Genomic DNA, 24807 nt, shown 5'->3' with positions numbered 1-24807 from the left:
GACAACAGACCACATATTGAAAAATACAAGCGAATTCTCTTGCAGCGTAAGCTTATTGTAACTAATCTAAAAATTATTGGAGAGGAACATTGTCCTATTCAAAAAAGTAAAATGTTACACACTGTTGACGTCAAACGGATATTATCTATGTCCTGTCTTGTGTCCTACTCATCTATAATATCAAGTGTACTATGAAAATGATTATATATAATGGCTTATAAGGTAATGCATTGATACCAGATGGTGGGGGCCGGCCGATGTGGCCGTGCGGTTCTAGGCGCTTCAGTCTGGAACCACGTGACCGCTACGGTCGCAGGTTCGAATCCTGCCTCGGGCATGGATGTGTGTGATGTCCTTAGGTTAGTTAGGTTTAAGTAGTTCTAAGTTCTAGGGGACTGATGACCTTAGAAGTTAAGTCCCATGGTGCTCAGAGCCATTTGATCTATTTACCACAAAATGACATTAAAAATTTAAGTTATTCACGAGCAGCTAGTTGAGAATATGTATGAACATTAAATGACACGACGAACCGTCATGTTCTGCATATGGATTCAAACCCAGCTCATGCAGACTAAGCAAAGATTTCGTGACTGACGGAAACTAACAGTCATTCCTGATTAGGCATACAGAGAGTGATATACCTCGATTTTAGACAGTATCAGTTAGCAAATATCAACTTTAAATTGCATAACGCAAACATTTTTAACAGACGCGAATTCCTACCCAGCATCTATTGTCCCTGTTAACGAACTACGAGAGATGTTAAATATTGCTTCTTCACAAGTAACTTACTTGAAATGCCGTGAGGTAAAGCTGTGTGTTGGACACGGATTCGAACCCGGAACCTAATCGGATTGCTATCGAAGCACAGTCAAATGTGACATATCGGAATTTCGCGGCAGTAACTAGATGTTATAACTGAAATGACGAGACGAAAAATTAATTTTTTCCTTCCCAGGACTCCAACCCGGCACCTATCGCTGTTATATTCTAGAGAAAACTAACGTTAAATATGGGTTTGTTGCACCAGCAGTGACATGTGAGCATGTTTGAACTGAAATAATATGACGAAGAGTTCAGCGCTCACTGGGAATAGAGCCCCACACATATCGTTGTTGACTACACACAAAGAGACGTCAGCTACCGAATTTTTCTCCACCAGCTGCTCAGAATAGCATCTTGAACTTACAGTCATCTCGCAAATAGTTCTGTGTCTCACTGGGAGTTAAAAACGTCAGATATCGTTAGTGTGACAGCGAATGAAAATACATTAAAAATCAAAATTATTATCCACCAGCAGACAGGTGTTCTCATGCTAGAGCTTGATAATACATAATTAAATCTTTAGTGCCGGGCCAGGATTCGATCCCATTCACGCATAATATGTGAAGGTGTTGAGGAATCTGCAGTTTTGAACAAACAACAAATTGTAGCCGAGCTGTATTGCCACGAAGGGATCAAATTCCGCGTTAAGGGCGGTCTGAGTTGCATTCTTAGTTCAGAACCAATTTTATCGACATACAGAAGCTCAAATAAAAGATGGAATAAGTGTCCTGTGACCATACATAGCGTTTGTGTCGTCACTTGAAATAAATAACTAGTATAAGAAAGGTTACTGGTGGTAGAGTTTCTACATGTCGCCACTCCAGACTTTATTGTGGTTCAACCTACCGTCTACTTGGTAAAGAAGGAATATCATCTTTAATGTGAATTTTCTGACCATGCAGCCATTATATCTCCTTCACTTGGTGTAGCCAGGAGAGAATGGAATCTGTCTCTCCCTATCTAAAATCATTGACAGAAGTGGGAATCGAACCCAGACCATAGGTATAACAACCTACCATCCGTCCAACAGACCACGAAATCCTCTTCTCTGCGAGTCATTTTTGTATCGTAACGCAGTTGCGCCACACTGGATGAGAATTCTGACACACAGGCTCCCTGTAGTAATTTGCAGCATGTTCAGTAAATTCATTTACTTGGTTGACCGAATCACCATGAACTAGCTGCCTCGGCTACCCAGTGCATACATTCGACTATTTTGTAATCACAGAAATAAAATCACGTTACTGCCACCTACACACAACTGCCAACATTGTAGGATGCAGAAGTTTAAATAAGAAGTGTTCCTTTTCACTTGAGCTATTCTATTGCGCTATCTGTTACTAGAAAACGTCGTTCAGTCCAAAAGAAAAGCTGTAACTGTTTGTCCCTCAGAAGTCAAGACATGGCCATATGCATAATCTCACAGTGCTGTGGAATCCAAAAGTTCTGGAGGAATAGTTGCCGAGCTCTGGAGCTGTTGTAGTTCCGTGTCAGCTTGTAGCATAGATAAGATGTCGCGAGTTCGAATACATTCAGTGCTACATTTTTTAAAACGCAATTCTGCTCTGTGCTGAAGTTATCAATCTAATGGAACTTTGAACAAATTCCCTTCACTTCTCAACCCAAAGTAGTCGCATGTGGAAAAAGGACTAACTACTGTGACTTTTGTCCTATTCAGGTTTAATAGACAGCAGGCAGCAGATGCATCTCGAAGATGTGCAGGGAGAGCGCATCGTGCCATAATATGTCAGAAAAGTATTTTCTACATTAGCCGTCGTGTGGTAGTGATATTTTATTCTTCTTCAAACTTTGATTGACAGCTTTAACTCAGAACAAATTTTCTACATGCATGTAATCAATAAACTGCATGTGCATTGTCAGACTGTCATAGGTAACATCAGAGAATTCGCATATATCGTTGATGATTAATTTCTCTCTCATGTTTACTATTGTTTTAACAACACTAAAGGAAACCTTACGAAAATTGTGCACTGTATTATAAGAAATGAAATAAAACTAACGATGATAACCTTACGACGAAAGTATCTGTACACAAGCATGCCTCTATCGACACGAATTAGTAAAATACTACTCACTTAGATTTTGATAGGGTCTGTGTTTAATTGGTATGCTGTGTCATACTCAAGAGGTATGCAAATGTGGCATTTCATAAATATAGTTACGTATTCCTAGAAACCCAAAATTCGCTTGTCAGCAGCGGAAAGAGGCGTTACCTGTTGTGCAGCATTGTAAGTTTTTCAACATTGCACTATGAGCTGAAAGCATTTTCTTGCGATTTCCGTATTGATGTTTGATCTGACTGCTTGTAGCTCTTTCACAGAAGGGATAAAAACGTTTCAGTCAGTGAGACTGGAACTGCGAACCGTAACAGACGCTGTTTCACATGTCAGCACGTTACCACAGATCTGGCGAGGGGGTATGGGTCTCGGCTTCCTATTACGACGGCAATAGTAACTAGAACTCGTAAACCGCTATTTAAAGGTCGAGATTAGTTGCGATTTCCACCTGCAACGACTTTCTTGGGCTGAAAACCGTAAATTTTCAATCTTTTGTTACCCTTCAAGCTATAATAACTCAGATTATTCAATGGAAATGACAGGTAAAATCAAGTGAACTTTGAGGCTTAATTCCGTGCACACCAGGAAGTAACTCGTCGATCACAGAGTTGCCAAACATACGTTGCCTTGTTGCCAAATCTCAGTTACAGTACCAGCAGGAAGAAGACGAAGCGATGTGATCCTACAGCGGTCTGGGAAGTGACCATAACTGGTGTCTCCAAGTCGCGGCTGCTACGGCCTGGAATACGTAATGCGTCTGATTCGCTTTCTGTAACTAGGTTTAGGGACTGGAGCGTAGTTACTAATAATACTCAGAACTGACTGCAAACTGAGCATCATAAATCAGTAACTCTCATTGTTGTTTTTATATTTCTTTCGTAAGTGCACTCAAAACTAAGAAAGTCATTCACAGGCGTTTTCCTGCCTCGCCGATAGTCGAGCAGAACATACAAATAAAAATAAAAAAGAATGTGTGTGTGTGTGTGTGTGTGTGAGAGAGAGAGAGAGAGAGAGAAATAAAAAGCAATGAGAGAGTGTGTAAAAAATTGTTGTAAAGAAATTGAATCATGGTATTTAAAGAAATCTTTCATTAAAATGACACGTTCCACATCATTACGAAATGTCGTATTCATGATCTATGGAACAAGAGTTTCTCTAATGTAATGTAATCTAATCTAATCACATCATATTGATTATTAGCCATGAAGAGTCATGAACTACCGAAAGTTTTGCCAATACCAGTAACCAAATCTAAACTTGAAAATAAAAGACGACAATTTTTGTAATAAACCGTGACTCCTATCAAGACCCTTTCATCCCTGTTATCTAACCACGAAAGATGTCTGATATACCTCCATTCTAAAGTAACAAAGTGTGCATGCATTTAAAGATGAAGTGCATGATGTGAAGTTCTGTGACGGAGATACGAACCCAACACGTAATCCGATTGTTAACTAAGAAAAATCAAATGTTACGTATCGGTTTTTCTTACGAGCCGCTAGGTGTCTGAATCTAAAATAAGGATACAAACTTTTGTGCCTAAGCGACAATCGAACTGCACACCTACCGTGCATCCACGAATATAGCTTAAGTATCAGTTGCTTACTCATGAACAGTAAGATGTGTGCGTGTTTGACCAGAAATAACGACACCTGTTGCGATTGTTGGCAACAAATGAACAGACATTGAAATTGCGCGTTAATTTTCACTAGCAGGTGGGTGTGCACTTGATAAAGCTAGAAATGAAATTATGAATATTTTTGTACTGGATCAGGTTTCAGACCCACATACTTACCTTTGGAAGAGAGCTAGAGAAGATTGCAGTCTTGGGAAAAGGAACGAAATGACTGAACTATACTGTTCCGAGAGATTCAGATCCTCGAAAGAGGAGATACGAATTCGAATCACAGTCCAGCACCAAATTTTTAAACGTCTCTAGTTCAATCAAGTACAAGTAAAATAAGAGCCCTGTCCCTTTAAATGGCTATCGGTTCATCAAATAAAATAAAATTTTCTAATGTAAGTAAGTTTACTGGCGACTGTATTTCTGTTTACCATGACTTCCGCTTTGTCATTTCCCAACGAAAACTGGCTCTGATCAGTTGGTTATGAAGGAACGTGATGTTTAATGCGGATTCTGGATTATAACGTCTTTCTCTTGAGGTTACCAGAGGTAAACTAAATCTGTTTGTGCCTCTTAAAAGTAAATGCCTGAACCCACGCATTGCACCTGTGATAGCTCGTTCCACCAGACCATTGTGGCCACATTACCCAGCCCCAGGAGTGTGCTGTAACGGATGATGTGCTTAGCTTACAAAATTAGTCACGGTGGAAAAAATGCGAGTCTATTAAATGGTCAAGTAGAAGCAAGCTTCTGACGCAGAGATTATGCTATTCTCATGTCAGCAGGATGTAAAGACTCTTCTAGGCATCATAGGCTGGATGTGAAGCCATTTTGATTTTTCACAAATTCAGCAAATTTCTTAGTTCGAGAAAATCCACTGTGAAGTGTGAAGTTGCCGGATAATTCGATTATTACTGTTATTATTACTATCATTTTATTCGTACCGCTGATGGAACACGACCGTAGTCTTGAGATAAAACGCGGGACCAGCTAATATGACGTCTGGAGACCGAAAGCACATATCGACAGAATTTTTATCGCCCCTTTCCTCTCGGTGCTGAAGCTATGAGTGTAATTCAAGCGAATCTACAATATCATATTAGCTGGTCTCGCGTTTAACCTCAAGACTACGGTCGTAGTCTAGAGTAATGTACTAAGACTGGAGTCAAGACTTCCTCTGGGAAGTGCCGCAGTCTACATGTTGCTAGATCGAGCATATTGCCAGACATAGAATTCTGAGAGGAGCATGACTGTATTGTCCACCTTACGTGAACGACTCGGCGGTCAATTTTTTGGTCTGAGACTGTATCTACAACACATATTGCACGCTTAAGACCCAGAAATATTTTTTAAAAAAAGTAGTTTATGAGAGCAACGTTAACCATAGCGTTCTAAGTATTCATAGTATTGTATACGTGTGTGTAAACGCCTTCCAGTGACCACTCAAGAAAGACAAGGATACACAGTCTAGCTTCAATATTATAAATACGCCTCAGTTTGTGGATGAACTCAGACTTAAGTTGATAATAATTTTGAAAATATAGCAGCACTGTACCCATTGGTGTTAAACTCGTTTTCAACCAATGATTCCCACAGCTACAGGGATACTACTTGTGATACCTCTTAGACAAAATACTTAAGCAGTGTTATCAGACGAAAAGATCAACCTGACACAAACTGTGGGAAGTTTGTTTTACAACCTTCGTACCTGGATATTCAGCTTTTTCCTATTTGAGATATCTGTGAACGTTGCTGCTTAAGACGATTTAAGCAGAAAATAAATTCCCTCAGCTTCGACAATGTTTAAAGAAATCGTCTTATCGGCACTAAATCGTGATTTGTGATTTGTTTACCGGCTGTACTCTTCCGTATTTTGCCGGTTGGAAGGCGAAAGCTTATTGACAAATTTCACACAGAAATTACTGTTACAGTGTACTTATGGAGCCAAATGAGTCAATTGCGTATTTTCCGGTGAGAAAGAGCACTGGCAAACAGTCTTCGCTACATTAGGTTATTTAAACTGGTGTCACTCTGAGCTAGAATTTATGGTCAGCGACTAAGTGTAAGGTCAACGTTTCGGATGCGAGTTTTGCGACTGTGAAATACTTTTATACATTATAGAAGCGAATATTAAATGTGCACTAATATTGCGAAAATTTTGTACTTGGACAGCTTAGAATGAAAATACTTCTGTTTATTGCAAAGGGAAACAATAGATTTTCTAAAACACTGTCTGTCATACACTACTTGAAACAGGTCATGTCGACCAAATCATGTGGAAGAACTAACAGCAACGTATATCGGAAGGCAGTAAGATCTCTTGCCTTTTGGTTTGTCAGTACTCGATAGCCACTTCTAGGCGAAAGTAAATGAAGAAAGGCAGTGCGTTTTTGTTACCAAGTAACGTCTTCGTCAATTACTTTAGTTTTAATGTAATCTACGAGTAATTGCTGGTGTTTGATATTAACATGAAAAGGATTCCGTAGACAGGGAAAGAACCTGTTCTTGGGAAACTACTTCTATAGTGACCAAAAGATACTAAATGATGTTCAAGCACTTGTGTTACAGCAGCAGTATGAATAAAATGATATTAATAATAACAGTAATAATCGAATTATCCGGCAACTTCACACTTCACAGTGCAGAACATGACGGTTCGTCGTGTCATTTAATGTTCATACATATTCTCAACTAGCTGCTCGTGAATAACTTAAATTTTTAATGTCATTTTGTGTTAAATAGTTCAAATGGCTCTGAGCACCATGGGACTTAACTTCTTCGTCATATTATTTCAGTTCAAACATGCTCACATGTCACTGCTGGTGCAACAAACCCATATTTAACGTTAGTTTTCTCTAGAATATAACAGCGATAGGTGCCGGGTTGGAGTCCTGGGAAGGAAAAAATTAATTTTTCGTCTCGTCATTTCAGTTATAACATCTAGTTACTGCCGCGAAATTCCGATATGTCACATTTGACTGTGCTTCGATAGCAATCCGATTAGGTTCCGGGTTCGAATCCGTGTCCAACACACAGCTTTACCTCACGGCATTTCAAGTAAGTTACTTGTGAAGAAGCAATATTTAACATCTCTCGTAGTTCGTTAACAGGGACAATAGATGCTGGGTAGGAATTCGCGTCTGTTAAAAATGTTTGCGTTATGCAATTTAAAGTTGATATTTGCTAACTGATACTGTCTAAAATCGAGGTATATCACTCTCTGTATGCCTAATCAGGAATGACTGTTAGTTTCCGTCAGTCACGAAATCTTTGCTTAGTCTGCATGAGCTGGGTTTGAATCCATATGCAGAACATGACGGTTCGTCGTGTCATTTAATGTTCATACATATTCTCAACTAGCTGCTCGTGAATAACTTAAATTTTTAATGTCATTTTGTGTTAAATAGTTCAAATGGCTCTGAGCACCATGGGACTTAACTTCTAAGGTCATCAGTCCCCTAGAACTTAGAACTACTTAAACCTAACTAACCTAAGGACATCACACACATCCATGCCCGAGGCAGGATTCGAACCTGCGACCGTAGCGGTCACGCGGTTCCAGACTGAAGCGCCTAGAACCGCACGGCCACATCGGCCGGCCCCCACCATCTGGTATCAATGCATTACCTTATAAGCCATTATATATAATCATTTTCATAGTACACTTGATATTATAGATGAGTAGGACACAAGACAGGACATAGATAATGTCCGTTTGACGTCAACAGTGTGTAACATTTTACTTACGCTGCAAGAGAATTCGCTTGTATTTTTCAATATGTGGTCTGTTGTCGGTTTGAAGGCCTTCCATAACATCGGCAACGTAGTGCAACTCCACCGAGAGCTGTCTGGAGTAGGGTGGGGTTAGCTATGTGAAAGTTGCGAGCTGTCGAAGACGATCTTCATATTCCTAATGCGATTAGGACATCGTATACTCTTGACGACGTTTAGCACCTGTGCGGTCAGTCACCCAATTTCAGAATTCATTTTGAGTAATCCTGCTAAATTCCCAAAATACTGTCTTTTTATATTGATGAGTAATATGGATAGTCGTCACGTTCATGTGCCGTCTACAACGCAAATTTAATGTTACTATCCTAGGAACTAACCTGCAATACGTTTTGTATTTCATAATCGGAACTATCTGCATTAACCGTCATCAGAGCAATGTCAGGGAACAGAGTGCAGTAGTGCCTACTTGAGGACCTGCTTGAGTCGTGTTCTAAGGAAAGGGTAGTTGCTGGTTCACATTATATTACACTAGCGAGAAGTACCGACTTTTCCTTTTCTCTGCAAACATCCAGAACTAAATTCAGTAACTAAATGCTAAGAATATATTTTCATTGTGCCAACTCAAAGATCAATAGATATGGATATAGATATAGATTTTTATATTTAAAGCCATTCTCTTTCTGCGTTGGAATAAACATCATTCATTATTTGCTTGTTCTTGTTACGATTGTTATTGTCATTCTCTCACTCGCAAGAGTCTTATGCTGATGCTGTATGAATAAATTATGCCATTGGATACAAAGCGGTTTAGTTTTGAGACCTAACCCACGAGGGGGGAAGGCACAGTGGTCTGCTTCAGGAATTCCAAGCAATAAAACACAAAAAACAACCCAGGAAGGGTTCGAACAGCTACTTTCACGCAGAGACATGCATTTGGAATCTGTTCATCGTTACGGGGTCAAACAAGAGGGTAACATTACTGAAACAATGATCGGGCTACTTAGTATATAATAGAGCATACAGATTTCAAGGAGGAAACGTATGAAGACGCAGACTTCCTCGTTATCAATATGTGCGGCATATCTTTCGTGTTAACGAAAGTAAATTCCCGCTTTACCTCTTCTTACGTGTCAAATGAAATGAATGCCATGAGGAATAGAATATTTGTTGACTGCGTCTCTTCTTGCTTCCATCCTTACCAACATATTTCTTCATTCTCGTGGTAATCATGACAATCTATGTGCATGCTGCAAACGATTGCAAGTGGACAAATTCGACATCGAGGTGCAAAGCGTTTGGTATCTTACATTATATTCAATTCGAATAAGATTCCGGTGTATTTTTACTTCGTTTGTATTTTTAGATGATTATGAACGTTACGGAAATTTATCTCACATGCTTTATGTTGAATGAGAAACATTGAATGATCCGTTTTGCTTTCCCTACGTTGAAATGATATAATGTCGGCGTCAACAGCCTTCTTCCACGCCGGAAGCTGAAACTTGTATCATTCTGGATTAATGATAATTGAATGTCTCATATGTATACATAGCCCACAAGGCGACGTCAGAAACCACCAGGGGAGAACGGCGCATAAAAACCAAACGTGCGCGCGCGTCTCCACTCTGAAGAACCGTATCGGAGAATCACGGCAAGCATTTCGCTGAAGAGCTGCCTCGTCAGAGAGCCGAGAAATGGCATCGTCGTAGCAAGTATTTGTCAACACTCTGATAGTGCATTTACTTCCGGGTGTAGGTCGGCGTTACCTCGCTAAATTCACTTAACATTCGTTTTCCACTTCGAAGACTCGTACGATATAATCCGCTGCAAGATGACACAATTAGAAAGTATATTTAATTTCTGGACTCCAAGAACGGCGTTCTTCACATAAGTAACACCTGTTTGTGTGTGCATTCGGGAGGACGACGGTGCAATCCCGCGCCCGGCCATCCTGATTTAGGTTTTCAATGATTTCCCTAAATCGCTTCAGGCAAATGCCGGGATGGTTCCTTAGGAAGGGCACGGCCGATTTCCTTCCCCATCCTTCCCTAATCCGAGCTTGTGATCCGTCTCTAATGACATCGTTGTCGACGGGACGTTAAAACAGTAATCTCCACCTCCTCTGTTTCTGTGTTTAAGGTTGCGTTTTGAGGCTCAGGCAACATCGCAGTGACTATAGTCCGCCCCTGGCCGCCAGTGTGTCGTTAGCTCAGAGGTTCCCTTGTGCGTTGCAGTGCTTGTACTATAAGTTCGAATCACGGTAGAAGCCGCTGACTAAAACCTTTTATTTTCCATTTTAATTAATGGAGTTGCAAACTGCTAGTAAAAATTTCTTATGCGAAATCTGAAGAATGCCTTTAAACATCAATCTTCGTGCGATTTCGACTTAGTAAATTAAGTTAATATCATGGATTTCTGCTTTGCAAATTCCAAGGTGCTTCACTGTAAAATAGGTCCTGAAAAGATTCAAACCGACTGTCAACGATATAAATTTGAGCTTTGTTCGTCATATAGGTCTAACATGTCAGAAGGTTGTTTATGAAGTGCACATGTTCATTAATATAGTTCACATCTTCTAAATTTTTGCAATAGCGTTTAACTGTAGACGTTTTCTAACACCGGCGTTAGCAATTCCTTTCCGTTCTCTGAAACCTTCAAAACGACAAATTTTTCTGGTTTAAATCTGATGACCTTAACTATCACTTCCGATCAACAATAAATACTTCATGAACCCATACATGGAACTCCAAATGTGCAGTGTGCCTGCACTGCTACAGAGCATGCATTGCAAGGTATTCACACAGTTTATCGCATAGACTTACCATAAGGAATGAAACAAGAACTGTAATACACTTTACACCACAGACGCTCACTCTGGCTTGACGAAAACATCCAAACATTGACCAAAAGTTGCACAAATAATTAAGTTTGAAAGGAAAAGAAACGAGGTATGAAGCATTTATAAATTCATCGAATGTAGTGAGGTGGTTTAATTTCGTCCCAGTCTATAAAATTAATTTCGGGCCATACTCAGCTCTTGCCGATTACCCGCCTACTAATCAGGGCGTCTGTCTCCGTTGCTTTTGAGCGTGAATGGAAATTGTAGAAATTTTCTGTGGAGCAACATTTAATAATAAAGCGTTTTAAATCATCAAAAGCGATGAGCGGTAGCAGGCGCTTTCGATAAAGAACGGGGGAGTGCAGCGCCGCTGCTGTCGCCACGGCCGCTGCCAGTAGCCAGCAAATGGATCCCGGAGCTTTGCCGCATACGGCGTCCAGAGGAGGACAGTCTGCAGGAAATCTGCCGCAAAATCGTTACTAGATAAAATTTTGATATCGGTGTGTCACAAAGCGAAATAGATTGAATCTGCGCTACCATTACATTCACGTCTTCAGCATTCAGACAGAAGAGGCTATAAAAATATTTTATGCCAGCTGCTCTCGATCCACTGACATTATGAACAGAAACAACGCACGCTACCACTAGACCACAGGCGTAATCAGCCTGGAGTCTCTCTATCTTGGGACAAGTTTTCCTCCAGGAAGTGCCGCAGTCTACAGTGTTGTCAGATTGTGCAGATAACCGGACTTAGAGAATTAGCGAGTTGGCCAGTTTCTTTGTCCCATGTCGCGATCGGCGCGGACTTAGCCTCTGAAGCGGCCGGCCGCCGGTCAAGTTTTATGTCAAAGAGTGTACATGAAGAGTGCAAGTACAACAGCCTACTTGCACTCTTCAAGTTGCCATCACCCATCCCAAACGATGAGTGGGCTCAAAACCCTTGTACACAGAGCCAATAGAGTGTCGGATGCAGATAGTTTGTGTAAAGAGTTTACGCATTTGAAGGATAATTTTTTATTGCAGAAGGTGGGATTTTATGAAATATCATGCCAGTGTGGTATGCCGTATATTGGACAAGTGACATGTTCAGTGGAAGAATGTTACACAGAGCATAAATTTGCACTCACCTTCTGCAACCCATTAAGCCTGCAATTGCAGAACATTGTATGTCCAACAGACATTCAGTAGAGCATGACAGAACATTATTTCTAGCCACAACATCTGTTTGGGACTCCTTTATAACAGAAACCATCGAAATACATATCGCAGAAAATCTAATGAACTGTGACAGCAGCTGCCAGTTGTACAATGCGTGGAATCCCATCATCTCCAAGATTTGCTTCAGACGAAGACACCAGAATACTCTGATGACTGCGTCAAGCGACAACATCAAAGACAGCTGACCTTTACAGTTCCCCCAGTGAGGGCGCTGCCACCGGGTGGTGGTTTTTATTTATTTATTTATTTATTTATTTATTGTTCCGTGGCACCAAATTAAGGAGAAGCCTCCATGGTCATGGAACGAGTCAATACATGAAATTATAACACGATATTAGAAACAGATCAAATGAAATATAAAAAAAAACATATTCAGGTGACAAGTCGTAAGTTTAAATGAAGACAATCAACAATATAACACTGGAATTTGCTTAATTTTTTAGCTCTTCCAGGAGCTCCTCGACAGAATAGGAGGAGTGAGCCATGAGGAAACTCTTCAGTGTAGACTTCAAAGAGTTTGGGCTACTGCTAAGATTTTTGAGTTCTTGTGGTAGCTTATTGAAAATGGATGCAGCAGAATACTGCACTCCTTTCTGCACAAGAGTCAAGGAAGTGCATTCTACATGCAGATTTGATTTCTGCCTAGTATTAACTGAGTGAAAGCTGCTAACTCTTGGGAATAGGCTAATATTGCTAACAACAAACGACATTAAAGAAAATATATACTGTGAGGACAAAGTCAGAATTCCCAGATTTTTGAATAGGGGTCGACAAGAGGTTCTCGAACTTACACCACATACAGCTCGAACAGCCCGTTTTTGAGCCAAAAATACCCTTTTTGAATCAGAAGAATTACCCCAAAAAATAATACCATACGACATAAGCGTATGAAAATATGTGAAGTAGACTACTTTTCGTGTTGAAGTGTCACTTATTTCAGATACTGTTCTAATGGTAAATAAAGCAGCATTTAGCTTCTGAACAAGATCCTGGACATGGGCTTTCCACAACAGCTTACTATCTATCTGAACGCCTAGGATTTTGAACTGTTCCGTCTCGGTTATAATATGCCCATTCTGTCTGAGCAAAATATCGGTTCTTGTTGAATTGTGAGTTAGAAACTGTAAAAACTGAGTCTTACTGTGATTTAGCATCAAATTATTTTCCACAAGCCACGAACTTATTTGATGAACTACATTATTTGTTACTGTTTCAATATTACACACAAGATCCTTCACTATCAAACTGGTGTCATCAGCAAACAGAAGTATTTTTGAATCACCTGTAATACTAGAAGGCATATCATTTATATAAATAACAAACAGCAGTGGCCCCAGCACCGACCCTTGGGGAACGCCCCCACTTAAGTGCCCCATTGGGACTGAACATCACTACCACTCTCAGTATTGCGGAGAATTACCCTCTGCTTTCTGTTCTTAAAGTAAGAGGCGAACCAATTGTAAGCTACTCCGCTTACTCCATAATGGTCCAACTTCTGCAGTAATATTTTGTGGTCAACACAGTCAAAAGCATTCGTTAAATCAAAGAAAACACCTAGCATTCGCAACCTTTTATTTAATCCGTCCAAAACCTCACAGAGAAAAGAGAAAATAGAATTTTCAGTTGTTAAACCATTTCTAAAACCAAACTGAACATTTGACAGCAAATTATGTGAATTTAAATGCTCCAGTAACCTTGTATATACAACCTTCTCGACAACTTTAGCAAACACCGATGGCATAGAAATAGGTCTAAAATTGTCAACATTATCAATGTCTCCCTTTTTATAAAGTGGCTTCACTACCAAGGACTTTAATCGGTCAGGAAACCGACCACTCCTAAAGGAAAAGTTACAGATATGGCTGAGAACTGGGCTAACATACATAGAACAATACTTCAGTATTCTGCTAGATACCCCGTCATATCCATGAGAGTTCTTGGTCTTTAGTGATTTAATTATTAACTCAATCTCCCTCTTGTCAGTATCATGGAGGAGCATTTCAGGTAACAGTCTCGGAACACTTTTTTCTAAAAGCGCTATATGATTCCCTGTTGGGACTAGGTTTCTATTTAGTTCACCTGCTATATTCAGAAAGTGATTATTAAATACTGTACATATATGTGACTTAGTAACACGGACATTCCCACTACGCACTGATTCTATATCCTCGACCTGTCTCTGCAGACCAGCAACTTCCTTTACGACTGACCATATGGTTTTAATTTTGTCCTGAGACTTAGCTATTCTATCTGCATACCACATACTTTTTGCCTTCCTAATAACATTTTTAAGCACCTTACAGTACTGTTTGTAATGGGCTGCTGCATTTATATTTTGACTGTTTCTAACGTTTTGATATAATTGCCACTTTGTTCTACAAGATATTCTTATCCCTCTAGTCAGCCACCCAGGCTGCCTGTTTGTGCTAGTGCCCTGTTTTGAACATTCTAACAGAAAGCAACTTTCAAAGAGCACGAGAAAAGTCTTGAGAAAAGCATTATATTTATCGTCTACTGTATCAGCGCTATAAACATCTTGCCACTCTTGTTCCTTTATAAGGTTTACAAAGGTCTCTACAGCAACTGGATCAGCTTTCCTGAACAGCTGATGACTATATTTAACATGTGTTGCAGCATAAAAATCTTTTAAAGTTAAAATTGGCACATCATGATCTGAAAGGCCATTCATCTTTTTGCTAACAGAATGCCCTTCTAGTATTGAGGAATGAACAAAAATGTTGTCTATAGTTGTTCTACTGTTCCCTTGCACTTTCGTTGGAAAGAATACGGTTTGCATAAGATTATATGAATTAAAGAGGTCTACCAGCGTCCTCTTCCTTGCACAATCACTTATACAATTAATATTGAAGTCACCACATACAACTAACTTTTTGTATTTCCTATAAAGTGAACCAAGAACCTCCTCTAGCTTTAGCAAAAATGTTGTGAAATCGGAGTCTGGGGATCTATAAATAACAACAGTTAAAAGTTTAGCTCTGTTAAATTAACCACACCTGCACAACATTCAAACACCTTTTCAGTGCAGTGCTTTGAAACATCAATTGACTCAAATGCGATGCCGTTTTTCACATACATGGCTACTCCCCCACACCGCAAAGAGCTCCTCGAAAAGCAGCCAGCCAACCTGTATCCTGGTAAAGGAAGCCTCTGAATTATCTCCTTATTTAAGAAGTATTCAGATATACCTTGTATATTTTGATGAAATATACTAATTCCCTCATTACTCGGATACCTAAGCTTTGTCAAAAGTGATTCCCTTGTTAGAGAGACTTCCCTTAAGCAGGAATACCTATCAGCTGACTTCAGTCTAAAAAAGGTGCAGCTCTAAAACCCACTACTGCAGGAATTTTCCCATGAGTGATCCCACCAACCCCACCTATGCTGTCACCTATAAGCTTTGCCAACGTCCCCTTCCCATACCTGTTGAGGTGCAGGCCGTGTCTAGTGAAACCCGTCCTGCTGATAGACTCCACCGACACCACTGAAATGTGACCCATGCTTTCTGTCATCAGCGCACCCCCAAGTCTCATGTTATTACGCCTGACGGCTGTATTAAGATGAGGCCGATCGTGACGCTGAAACAGTTCCACGAAATGCACATTCGTGTTGCCAGTCTGAGTGGCTATCTTTTCCAGGTCACCATCGATGTTATACTCCCCATCCCTATCAATACTATTACCAGCCCCACCCACAATCACTACCTGATCCTCTTTAGTAAAATCCCTACATAACCCCCCTATGTTAACAGTCACCTGAGCCAACCCTGATTAGGCTTCACAATGCTGGTGACCTGGTACTCACTCCCCAGCACTTCCTGCAACTGCTGGCCTACACCTCTGCCATGAGAACTACCTAACAGCAGAATCTTCTTCTTCCTCTTCGACTTTGCAACTGTTCTAGGCACAGTAACTACTGAGGTCTGCTGCATACTTCCTACATCTACAGCTACTAGAGATTCCTCTCCACTAGACTCTGACAGTTGGTCATATCTATTGTAAACGCCAATGGTAAAACTATCTGAAAATCTTCTTCTCCTAGCAGATCTCTTGCCAACAGCCAGCTCGCATTCCCCAACCCCCTTCTCCCTCCTCAACCTATCTAGCTCCTCCTGTGCAGTTTTTCAACTGCACCTGAAGGGCACAGATCTTACGCTCCTGCTCCTCTATCAATTTACTCTTGCTACATAACCTGCAGTTCCAGGAGAGGATCTCACCAGAATGCCCACTGGCTTCCCCACTGCATTCCCCACAGTGAAAATACTTCGAACAAGTCTCACACCGCAATCCACTACTCACGAACCTACGGCAAAGCCCACACTTCTCACTCATGGTAAAATTTTTACTTTTTCTAAGTTCCGCTACTACAATAAGAAGATGTTAAAAACCTGACTACAATAATCACAAACTTACTCTACAAGGGAAGTAACTACTATTATTAACAGTATTAATAAACAACAAATGTGAATATAACAAAAGACTAATACAGAAAGAGAATCAAACGTCTAATGACACAGTAACGAAGCTGTAAACAGTCGACATAAAAGTTTTCTGGGTTTGGTACCGCGTCATAATGTAAAAAACTACTGCTGCTATAGAAAAGCCAACGTTTCGGCCACGATTGCAGCGGCCTTCTTCTGGGTCATTAGAAGGCCGCTGCAATCGTGGCCGAAACGTTGGCTTTTCTATAGCAGCAGTAGTTTTTTACATTATGACGCGGTACCAAACCCAGAAAACTTTTATGTCGACTGACTCTGGCCGCGGAAGCCTACGCAATTATAGAAGCTGTAAACAGTTCCCAAAAGGTTCTTCTGAAATTATTTCACCAGAAAACACCAAGAACACCAGTTGAAGACTACTAAAGTTCCTAAATAAACCACTATACACAAACAATTAATTAGTACTTAGCTTTCGATGCGCCGCTACAGCTGCAACTGGTCAGCGCGGAATGTCCTTCTGTCACCGTGACTACTGTCACCGTGACTATGATACCTGCTTGGCAATAGTCTCAACATGCTATATAAGGCAGAGTGGAGAATGTTTTTGTCAGTCTTCAATGGCTCAGCTGAAGATGATTGCAGGTGTTCAGTCGAAATATCATTGAGTGAAGTCTGTGACGACTGGCTGCAATCCCGAAATCTCTTCAAACATTTAATTCACCGGAAAAATTTTAAATTTGTATACTACTGCTCTCATGTTCATGAAATATTGTTGTAGATTCAGTGGAATATACTGCAGGAGATATTGCTCTCTGCTTTACAGATCCGATGATCGCAACATAGTTTGCTGAAATCAGTCATCACAATAAATTTAGTACAATAGCCATCTTGGCTGTTTGAACTTGTACTTGCACCAATAGTTTAATCTGCAAACATAAGATGACCTGTATTTTTTGAATGACAAATTTGGGGGGAAAAACCTAGTCTTATATTGGGTAAACATGGTATATCCTAGAGATTTGCATTTGTTCTCGAGATATTCCCGCTTAGCCAACTTGCCTGCTCTGTTAATCTCATCTTTGCCTGCTGAGTCACGATAGGCACAACAAAAAGATTCACACAATTATAGCTTTCGGTCATTAAGGCCTTTGTCAGCAGTACACACACACACACACACACACACACACACACACACACACACACACACACACACACGTCTTCAGTCTGAGAGAGCTGAAACCACACAGACCGAGCTGTAGCTACTAGATATAAGGACCATATTCCCACCAGAAGTGGTGACAATACGCGAGATTCCACCTTCACTGAACATCTTGCACAAATGGCTCACACGCCTGATCCCCCGGCCAGTACCAAGCTGCTTCATTCTGAAGTTAAGGGTATGAAATTAGACATATTAGAAGAAATGGAGGGTTTTAAACATCTATGGTATGACAAAAATTGCATTCTTAACGACCAATTCCAGTTAAAAAACAAAATTTTTTTCAAATGTTTTATCCCCTTGCTCAGTGCTTTACATTCTACCATACGACATAGCAGATATCCGATGCATTGATGCGGTCGCTTGGTGTCACTGATGGTCAGTTCGTTCAGTCACACTCTAGGTTCCCTTAACTTTGGTTATGACGGCTGCCCTTACAAACGTGGGCACACTAATACAATACACGTGCTTTTTTTTCTTTCATTTAACACCTTATAGTGAGTGATTCTTGTACATTTTCACAGTATTCTCACTTCTTAAAAGCTCCAATATTTCTAATACGGTCCAAATAGCCATTCCCACTTAGTGATAATTATCCAAGTTGAATATGGTGTTGCAAGGATGTTTTTAATCATATTCATTCCAAGTCCGAGGTCTGGCTTAAAATTAGGAAATAAATCCTTAACCTTTTTTAAAAACGTTGAAGTGATCTCGTACATCTCTTCACACACATACGCATACCATTTTGGTAACACTAATCACTTTGACCTCTTTCTGTCAGTAGGTAATAAGGGCAATGAAAGCGACATTGTACGTCCTTTCATGCAATTGCATTAAGCCTGTCCTACTAATTTGACCCTTTTCTGCACTTGGAATTTAATATAGCAACTTTACATGCTTATCTAAGCGTAGTCGTCAAATAATATCACCAACCACAAGTAATTGAGAAATGGGTTATTCATCCCCTGCTTCTAGCTGATTGTATTTTGTCTGTCCTGTGTGCATGCATTTTGACCATCCATGGAGTTTGCTATCCCACATATATAGTTTCAGCCTATCCACATTCTATAGTTCTATAAAATCGTCCTCGAGCTAGGACATTATACATACACACTCATTAACTTCGTGCGCCTTTGACCCAGTCATCGAATCACTTTCGTAACACATTTTATGCCAATCACATGGAAGATGATGATTTCTCAATTTGCGCATGCACATTCCTTTCTGACATTCTCACAGCCTAGCTACTGCCGCCACCTCAGTTTACGTGAGAGCCCGCAGCCCACCGAACATTGACTGGGGTGTGGAAGCAAGCATCTGACATTTGAGCTAAGTACAGCTATTGACATGGTACACAGGTACCATTTATTTTACATTTTATGTGAGTCTTTTGCCCTTTTGGACATTCTGTATTAATGTTGGATCATGCCTCTTCAGGCAGTTTGTAGTTTAAGTGTGTTCTGAAGAAGGCATGGTTATCCACGCTGAAACCTAGGTCAACATCCGGTTTCTATTTGCAATCAAAACGGATTCTGTATAATCATTAAATTTCATTTATTTATCACTTTATTGCTGCCAAGTCTACATGGAAATGTTTCATTAAAGACACCAAGAACACTATTTAAGAATTTCTTAGAGTTTTTGTCACTTGAGTTACGATGATCAAAAGGTCATGTTTTCTCTTCTAGCTTCTCACTAAATGTGAGCAAGTTTTCTTTGTTAAAGTTCCTTCTCATATGGCTTTTCACAGTTGATATGTTCCTGTCTACATGTGGCAGCTCAGTGAACAATGTACAATGATCTGAAATACCTAAATCTAGACAAAATTGACACCTATCTTCATATACATAATTAAAACAGTGTCAATACAAGTTGCTAATTGGCCATTTTCTCTTGTAGATTCAGAGAAATTTAGTTTGAAATGATATTTATGTAACAAGTCAGTGAATCTTGAAGTGTAGCTACTATCACATGTGATATCAATATTAAAGTCAGCAGCTATTAGAACTTTTTTCCCCCTCTCTACAAAAGTGTTCCAGCATAATTTGAGACTTATGTGAAAATAGTTATTTTGTTGACCTTCCTCAGATTCTGTCTATTGAGAGTACTATAACATTTACTGGGAAGTCCATTATTTCTACACTACAGCTCTCAGACAGACATTCTTCATTTAAATAATTAAAACAATTTCCAGTTTCATAGTTTCTATCACTAAGCAGAAATATACATAAGCATCCACATGACTTGTTTCTTCTGTGAAAGATACTTGCTTATCTGAAGTTTCCTATTTTGTTTAAAATTTTAATTGTATCCTCAGTAAACAGTCCCGTATTTAAACAAACAACTCTAGCATTTGCACATTCTGACAAAATCATTTCCAATTCATCTATTTTGGAACTTCCGTCGCATGAAGCATTAGTATTTAAACCATTTATATTCCAATGCATAACATGTGTAATTTTACTATTACTTATAGGCTTTAGCACATTTTTTGCCAGATAATGGTTTGGTTTTGTCTTTCTTAATTCTGTGCAATCACAGACAACTTCCCTGTATTGTTTGCACCTTATTCTTTTTAATAATTTATTTTTAACTGCTCTTATGGCTGTCCTACACCGTTTTCTACCCCCTCATCCCCCTTTTCCTTTTGCACTTTAAAATCGACAGACATACCTACTATGGAAGACTTGATTACCGTAGTAGCTGCATCCCCCAAAACAGCACAATCCATTCATCCATCCATTTAGGAGACTTGCAGCCCATAATGCTATGAGTGTACCTATTTTGGTGCAGCATCTATTAATAGAATATTGGTTGTGTTTTGGTAATTTCATCATTTAGGATAAGCACCTCTGTGTGTTGAGTAAGATTAGATTTATTCCTTCACTGTTGGTAATTCTGTTAGATATAGGCAATTTCTAAAAATTAGGTATATGCTAATAGAAACATTATCTGTGACTGATAACTGTGTAAATTTTTCTTTGTAGGATCCTGTTTGTCAGCGAACACGTGAACTGTTGGTGTTAAAGGAGCAACTGGAAAAACAAGTAGAAGAGTGTAGGCGTGAACAGCAGTTGAGAGCTGCGCGCACTGCAGCTACGCCACCACGACTCTCATCTCCTGTACACACATAGAACTTATTTAATTGACACAGAATGTCAAATGGTAGTATAACAACATTAATTTATTGACTGTTTTTCATAGTTACTGTAAATGTGCAGTACCTGCTTTATGGATTCTAAGTTGTCCGTTGATGTGTGTAAATGTTCTTTGGTGTCCAAAAATGAGATATAAATTGTGTAGTTTTGTACAGTGTTGTTGTTTAAAGATTACATGATTTTTAGAGATTTTCCTGTGAATTGTTGTTTGTAAAGAGTTTTAATGGACATTAAATGTTTCAATGCTTGTCCTAATAAATTATTCGGTTTAAATGCAGCATGATGCACCAAGTTGCTGGTGGCTCATATCAGCAACATTGCACTTCAGAAATATTTTGAGAAGTCTCAAGATTGTGATGTGGTAATTGACAATGTCAGTGCAGTGTATGTAAAGTTAATGACAGATAGTTCTGTTCTCTTATATGCTATCCCTAACTACAATGGAGAAGCATCACCAGTCCCAGATGCTTGTGTGGTACTTAAAGACTTATCATCATGGGAACCATACTATCTTTAGTTACTGAGAGATTCATTGCATTGAATCATCATAACATATCATCATTTCTTACGAGCTAAGTGTGCAGGTATGTTTTGTCAGTGTATATCTGCACAACACCGTAAAATTGTGATTTCATATAATATTCTAAGAAAATTGAACATAATAAATGCTTCTGAAATGATAGAGATTGTATGTTTTGCTTAATGTGTCAGACACTCTTCCATTTATGAAGAATGAAAACTAATATACTGAAATGCCCAGAAAGATGTACAACTGCAGTGACATTCATGTAAATGTGAAATGGTAGTCATGATAACACTGATCACATGTTGTATGACATAGATCTGCAGTTGTTGGGGGAAAATTTCTTTGCATACTGTATTGTTTAATGTAATTATTAATGGTAGGTCTTTGAAAAAAGGACAATAAATGTAATATTTTTTGCTCTAAAATAGTACTATTAATAACTTAGATGTTTCTTGACTGTGATGAATGGGACTTACATCAGAGATCAGGTGATGATTGGAGAAAGAAGTCTTTCGGCTGGATCTGTTAGTAGTGGTAATAACTGTTGTAGTTAATACTGCCGGGGGAATAGTATGCTTCATGTATTTAATTCCATCACCAGACTTACAGCTCCTACAAAATTTTTCAGTAAATGGATAATAATGCTTCTGTTATGCATTTTGTGAATTTATGAGCATATTACTTCTATCATAAGTACATACTGTTTCAGTCTGTGGAAAGTATTTGCAAGGCTAAATTATGATTTTCATATTTAAGTCATTAATGGCCTAACAGATCTAAATAGTAAGACAACAGTTTTGTTGTGTTTCAGTCCCATGAAAGCATTCACTGTATCACCAAGTTTATATGAAAAGAGTATGTATAGCTTTGTATTTATGTAAAAAAATATATATATATTTGTTGATGGAAGTGTTTCATCTTTCAGGTGTTATTGTTCCGATGAATGAGGACACAAAAAGAAAAGAAAATATCCCACCTTACTTCTTTATATTACATTGCATTAGTCATATTCCAAGGATCCTGTGAAGAGTGATCTCTTGGAGAGAAGTCAAAGATGTACATTTTATTTTATTCGAGTATTAAGCCACAAAATGATTTACCATTATGAAAGACTATTCCAATCACCAGATCAGCTAAAACATTAACTTTAGAGTTTCTGTGAACATCCTCTTCAATGAAGTAGAAGGATGTGCTGAATTGAAAGTTGTTCGGTCCAATCTTAAACTCCGCCATATTATTTATATGATGACTATTGTGCTGTGGTAGGTTGCCGAATTTCTGCCCATGTATCGGACTCCTTTCTACACTACTTTCTACACTAATGTTGATGTGTTGAAGTCCTTATGGAGGGTATTTCTGCTGCTTTTCATGATTTACTCTGTTTTTTGAGAAAAGAGAAATATTGGTAAAGACATCGGAATATCAAGTTTTTTGAAGAATTCTTTAAGGATGTTGTAGAATTAACACCTGATACATTTCTTATAACACACTTGCATATTCTGAAAATACTGCTCCTGGCTGTTGAGTTTTCCCAATAATTGATTCCATAACTCCTTAGTGAATGAAAATATGCAGAATAAACTAATTTCTTCATTCTTTTATCATATATAGCAGTAGTTGTGTGTACTGCAAATGTAGCTGAAATTAGATGCTTTATCAGATCTAGGTGGCGGGTTTTCCAATTAATATTGTGATCCGTCTGCAAATCAAAAAAACTAAACAGAACTCCACAACCTATGAAAATAGTCATTCAAAACAATGCAATAGAAAGTAGAAACTATGTGATGTAATGAACTGTGTATACTAAGTGGTGTCAGAATTCAGTGATAATCTGCTTACCTTTAACCACCTGTTGTTTTTGAATATTTCATTAGCTAACTTTTAACACATTGACTGCTACATGCATAGTGATGAATGTTTCATAACCAGAACAGGCCAGACAGTGGCATCAGGCATGAAGCTCTGCTGCAGCCGCCAGCAGACATCAGGCATAAGGCTTTGCTGTGCCTGTCAGCAGCCTCATGGCAGTCAATGTGTTATGTAAGGGGAATGGTACTACTTAGAATGACTCTGCTGGTACTGTAATTGTATTGTATTATTTATATATATCAGAAACTAATAGTCCAGAATGGAACCTTGTGGTACTGCATGTCTGTCTACTTCAAATGCTGAGTACCTTTTGTTATGTGATCAACATGGAACTTACTCTGCTTTCTGTCATTCTGGTCAGATAAACTCAATGAACCACTGCAATGGTTGTAAATTATAGTTAATGGATTCTAGTGTATCATCTGTCAATGTAAATACAACCTGTTCAGTTGACAGTCGTTTTTGAAATCCAAACTGTTTGTGATAAGTATGATTTCCTTTACTGAGTGTTTATAAAGACTGTTGTACATGACTTCAGAAAGTTTTATAAACACTAGCAGTAATGCGATGGGTGGTAATTCCTTAATAATGTTATAGCTCCTTTATTCTAAAGTAACTTGACAACACCTATTCTGTTCTAGAAAGCACCTCTTCTGTCACATATATATGTGTGAGCTCAAGGGGAAAACATGAAAAGTGAGTGCTAAGTTATGCAGTGTCCCCTGAAAAATGTATAGATATGATAACACTACAAGAAAATTCACAGAATCTAAACATTCTTAGAGTAGTTGCAAATCATAAGGTAATACCCACAATGAAAAAGTACTAATCTTCATTACTGGGAATGATGAAACTTAAAATGAAATCTAGTCTATAAGCAAATAGGATTTGCTGTGAATTGATACAAACCAATTTAAAATGATTTTACATGAAGTTTGTAATGTAGTTAACATTAGTCTGAAGATGTAAGCTTGTTCTGAAATGTCAAGAGTTTTATTGTGATGAACAATATAGTTGTGATTGAGTTGAATTATTCTCTTAAACTGGAAAATAATCTGTTGAAATGTTCATCCAGAATTGTTTCTGGAAATTGATTCGTGTCTGAATTGATTTTGGCTTACAATTGTGTAAAGAAATACATTTTGTGTGGATTGAGATAGGTTTAAAATAATTTAGATTTTCAGTATGTCATGGAACACAATTTCAGGAAAATTATAAAATACTTAAAGACCTAGACAACCAGATGAAACTAATCTGAAAGAT

At 38.8% G+C, this 24807-nt stretch overlaps 1 protein-coding gene across 2 annotated transcripts in view; it reads left to right on the top strand.

Moving 5' to 3' along the window:
* LOC126183551 (myotubularin-related protein 2) overlaps positions 1–22570 on the top strand; it is a 204586-nt gene extending 182016 nt beyond the window's left edge. For both annotated transcript variants that reach the window (XM_049925629.1, XM_049925628.1), the window contains one exon: positions 20979–22570. In XM_049925629.1, coding sequence (XP_049781586.1) covers positions 20979–21125 — 147 coding nt within the window. In that variant the 3' untranslated portion in view covers positions 21126–22570. The remainder of the gene's footprint in view (positions 1–20978) is intronic.
* The last annotated feature ends 2237 nt before the right edge of the window (positions 22571–24807 follow it).

Source organism: Schistocerca cancellata, chromosome 4 (assembly GCF_023864275.1).
Source record: "Schistocerca cancellata isolate TAMUIC-IGC-003103 chromosome 4, iqSchCanc2.1, whole genome shotgun sequence".
NCBI lineage: Eukaryota > Metazoa > Arthropoda > Insecta > Orthoptera > Acrididae > Schistocerca > Schistocerca cancellata.
Note: the sequence above shows the minus strand (reverse complement) of the source record. Positions and strands in the feature narration are given on the sequence as shown.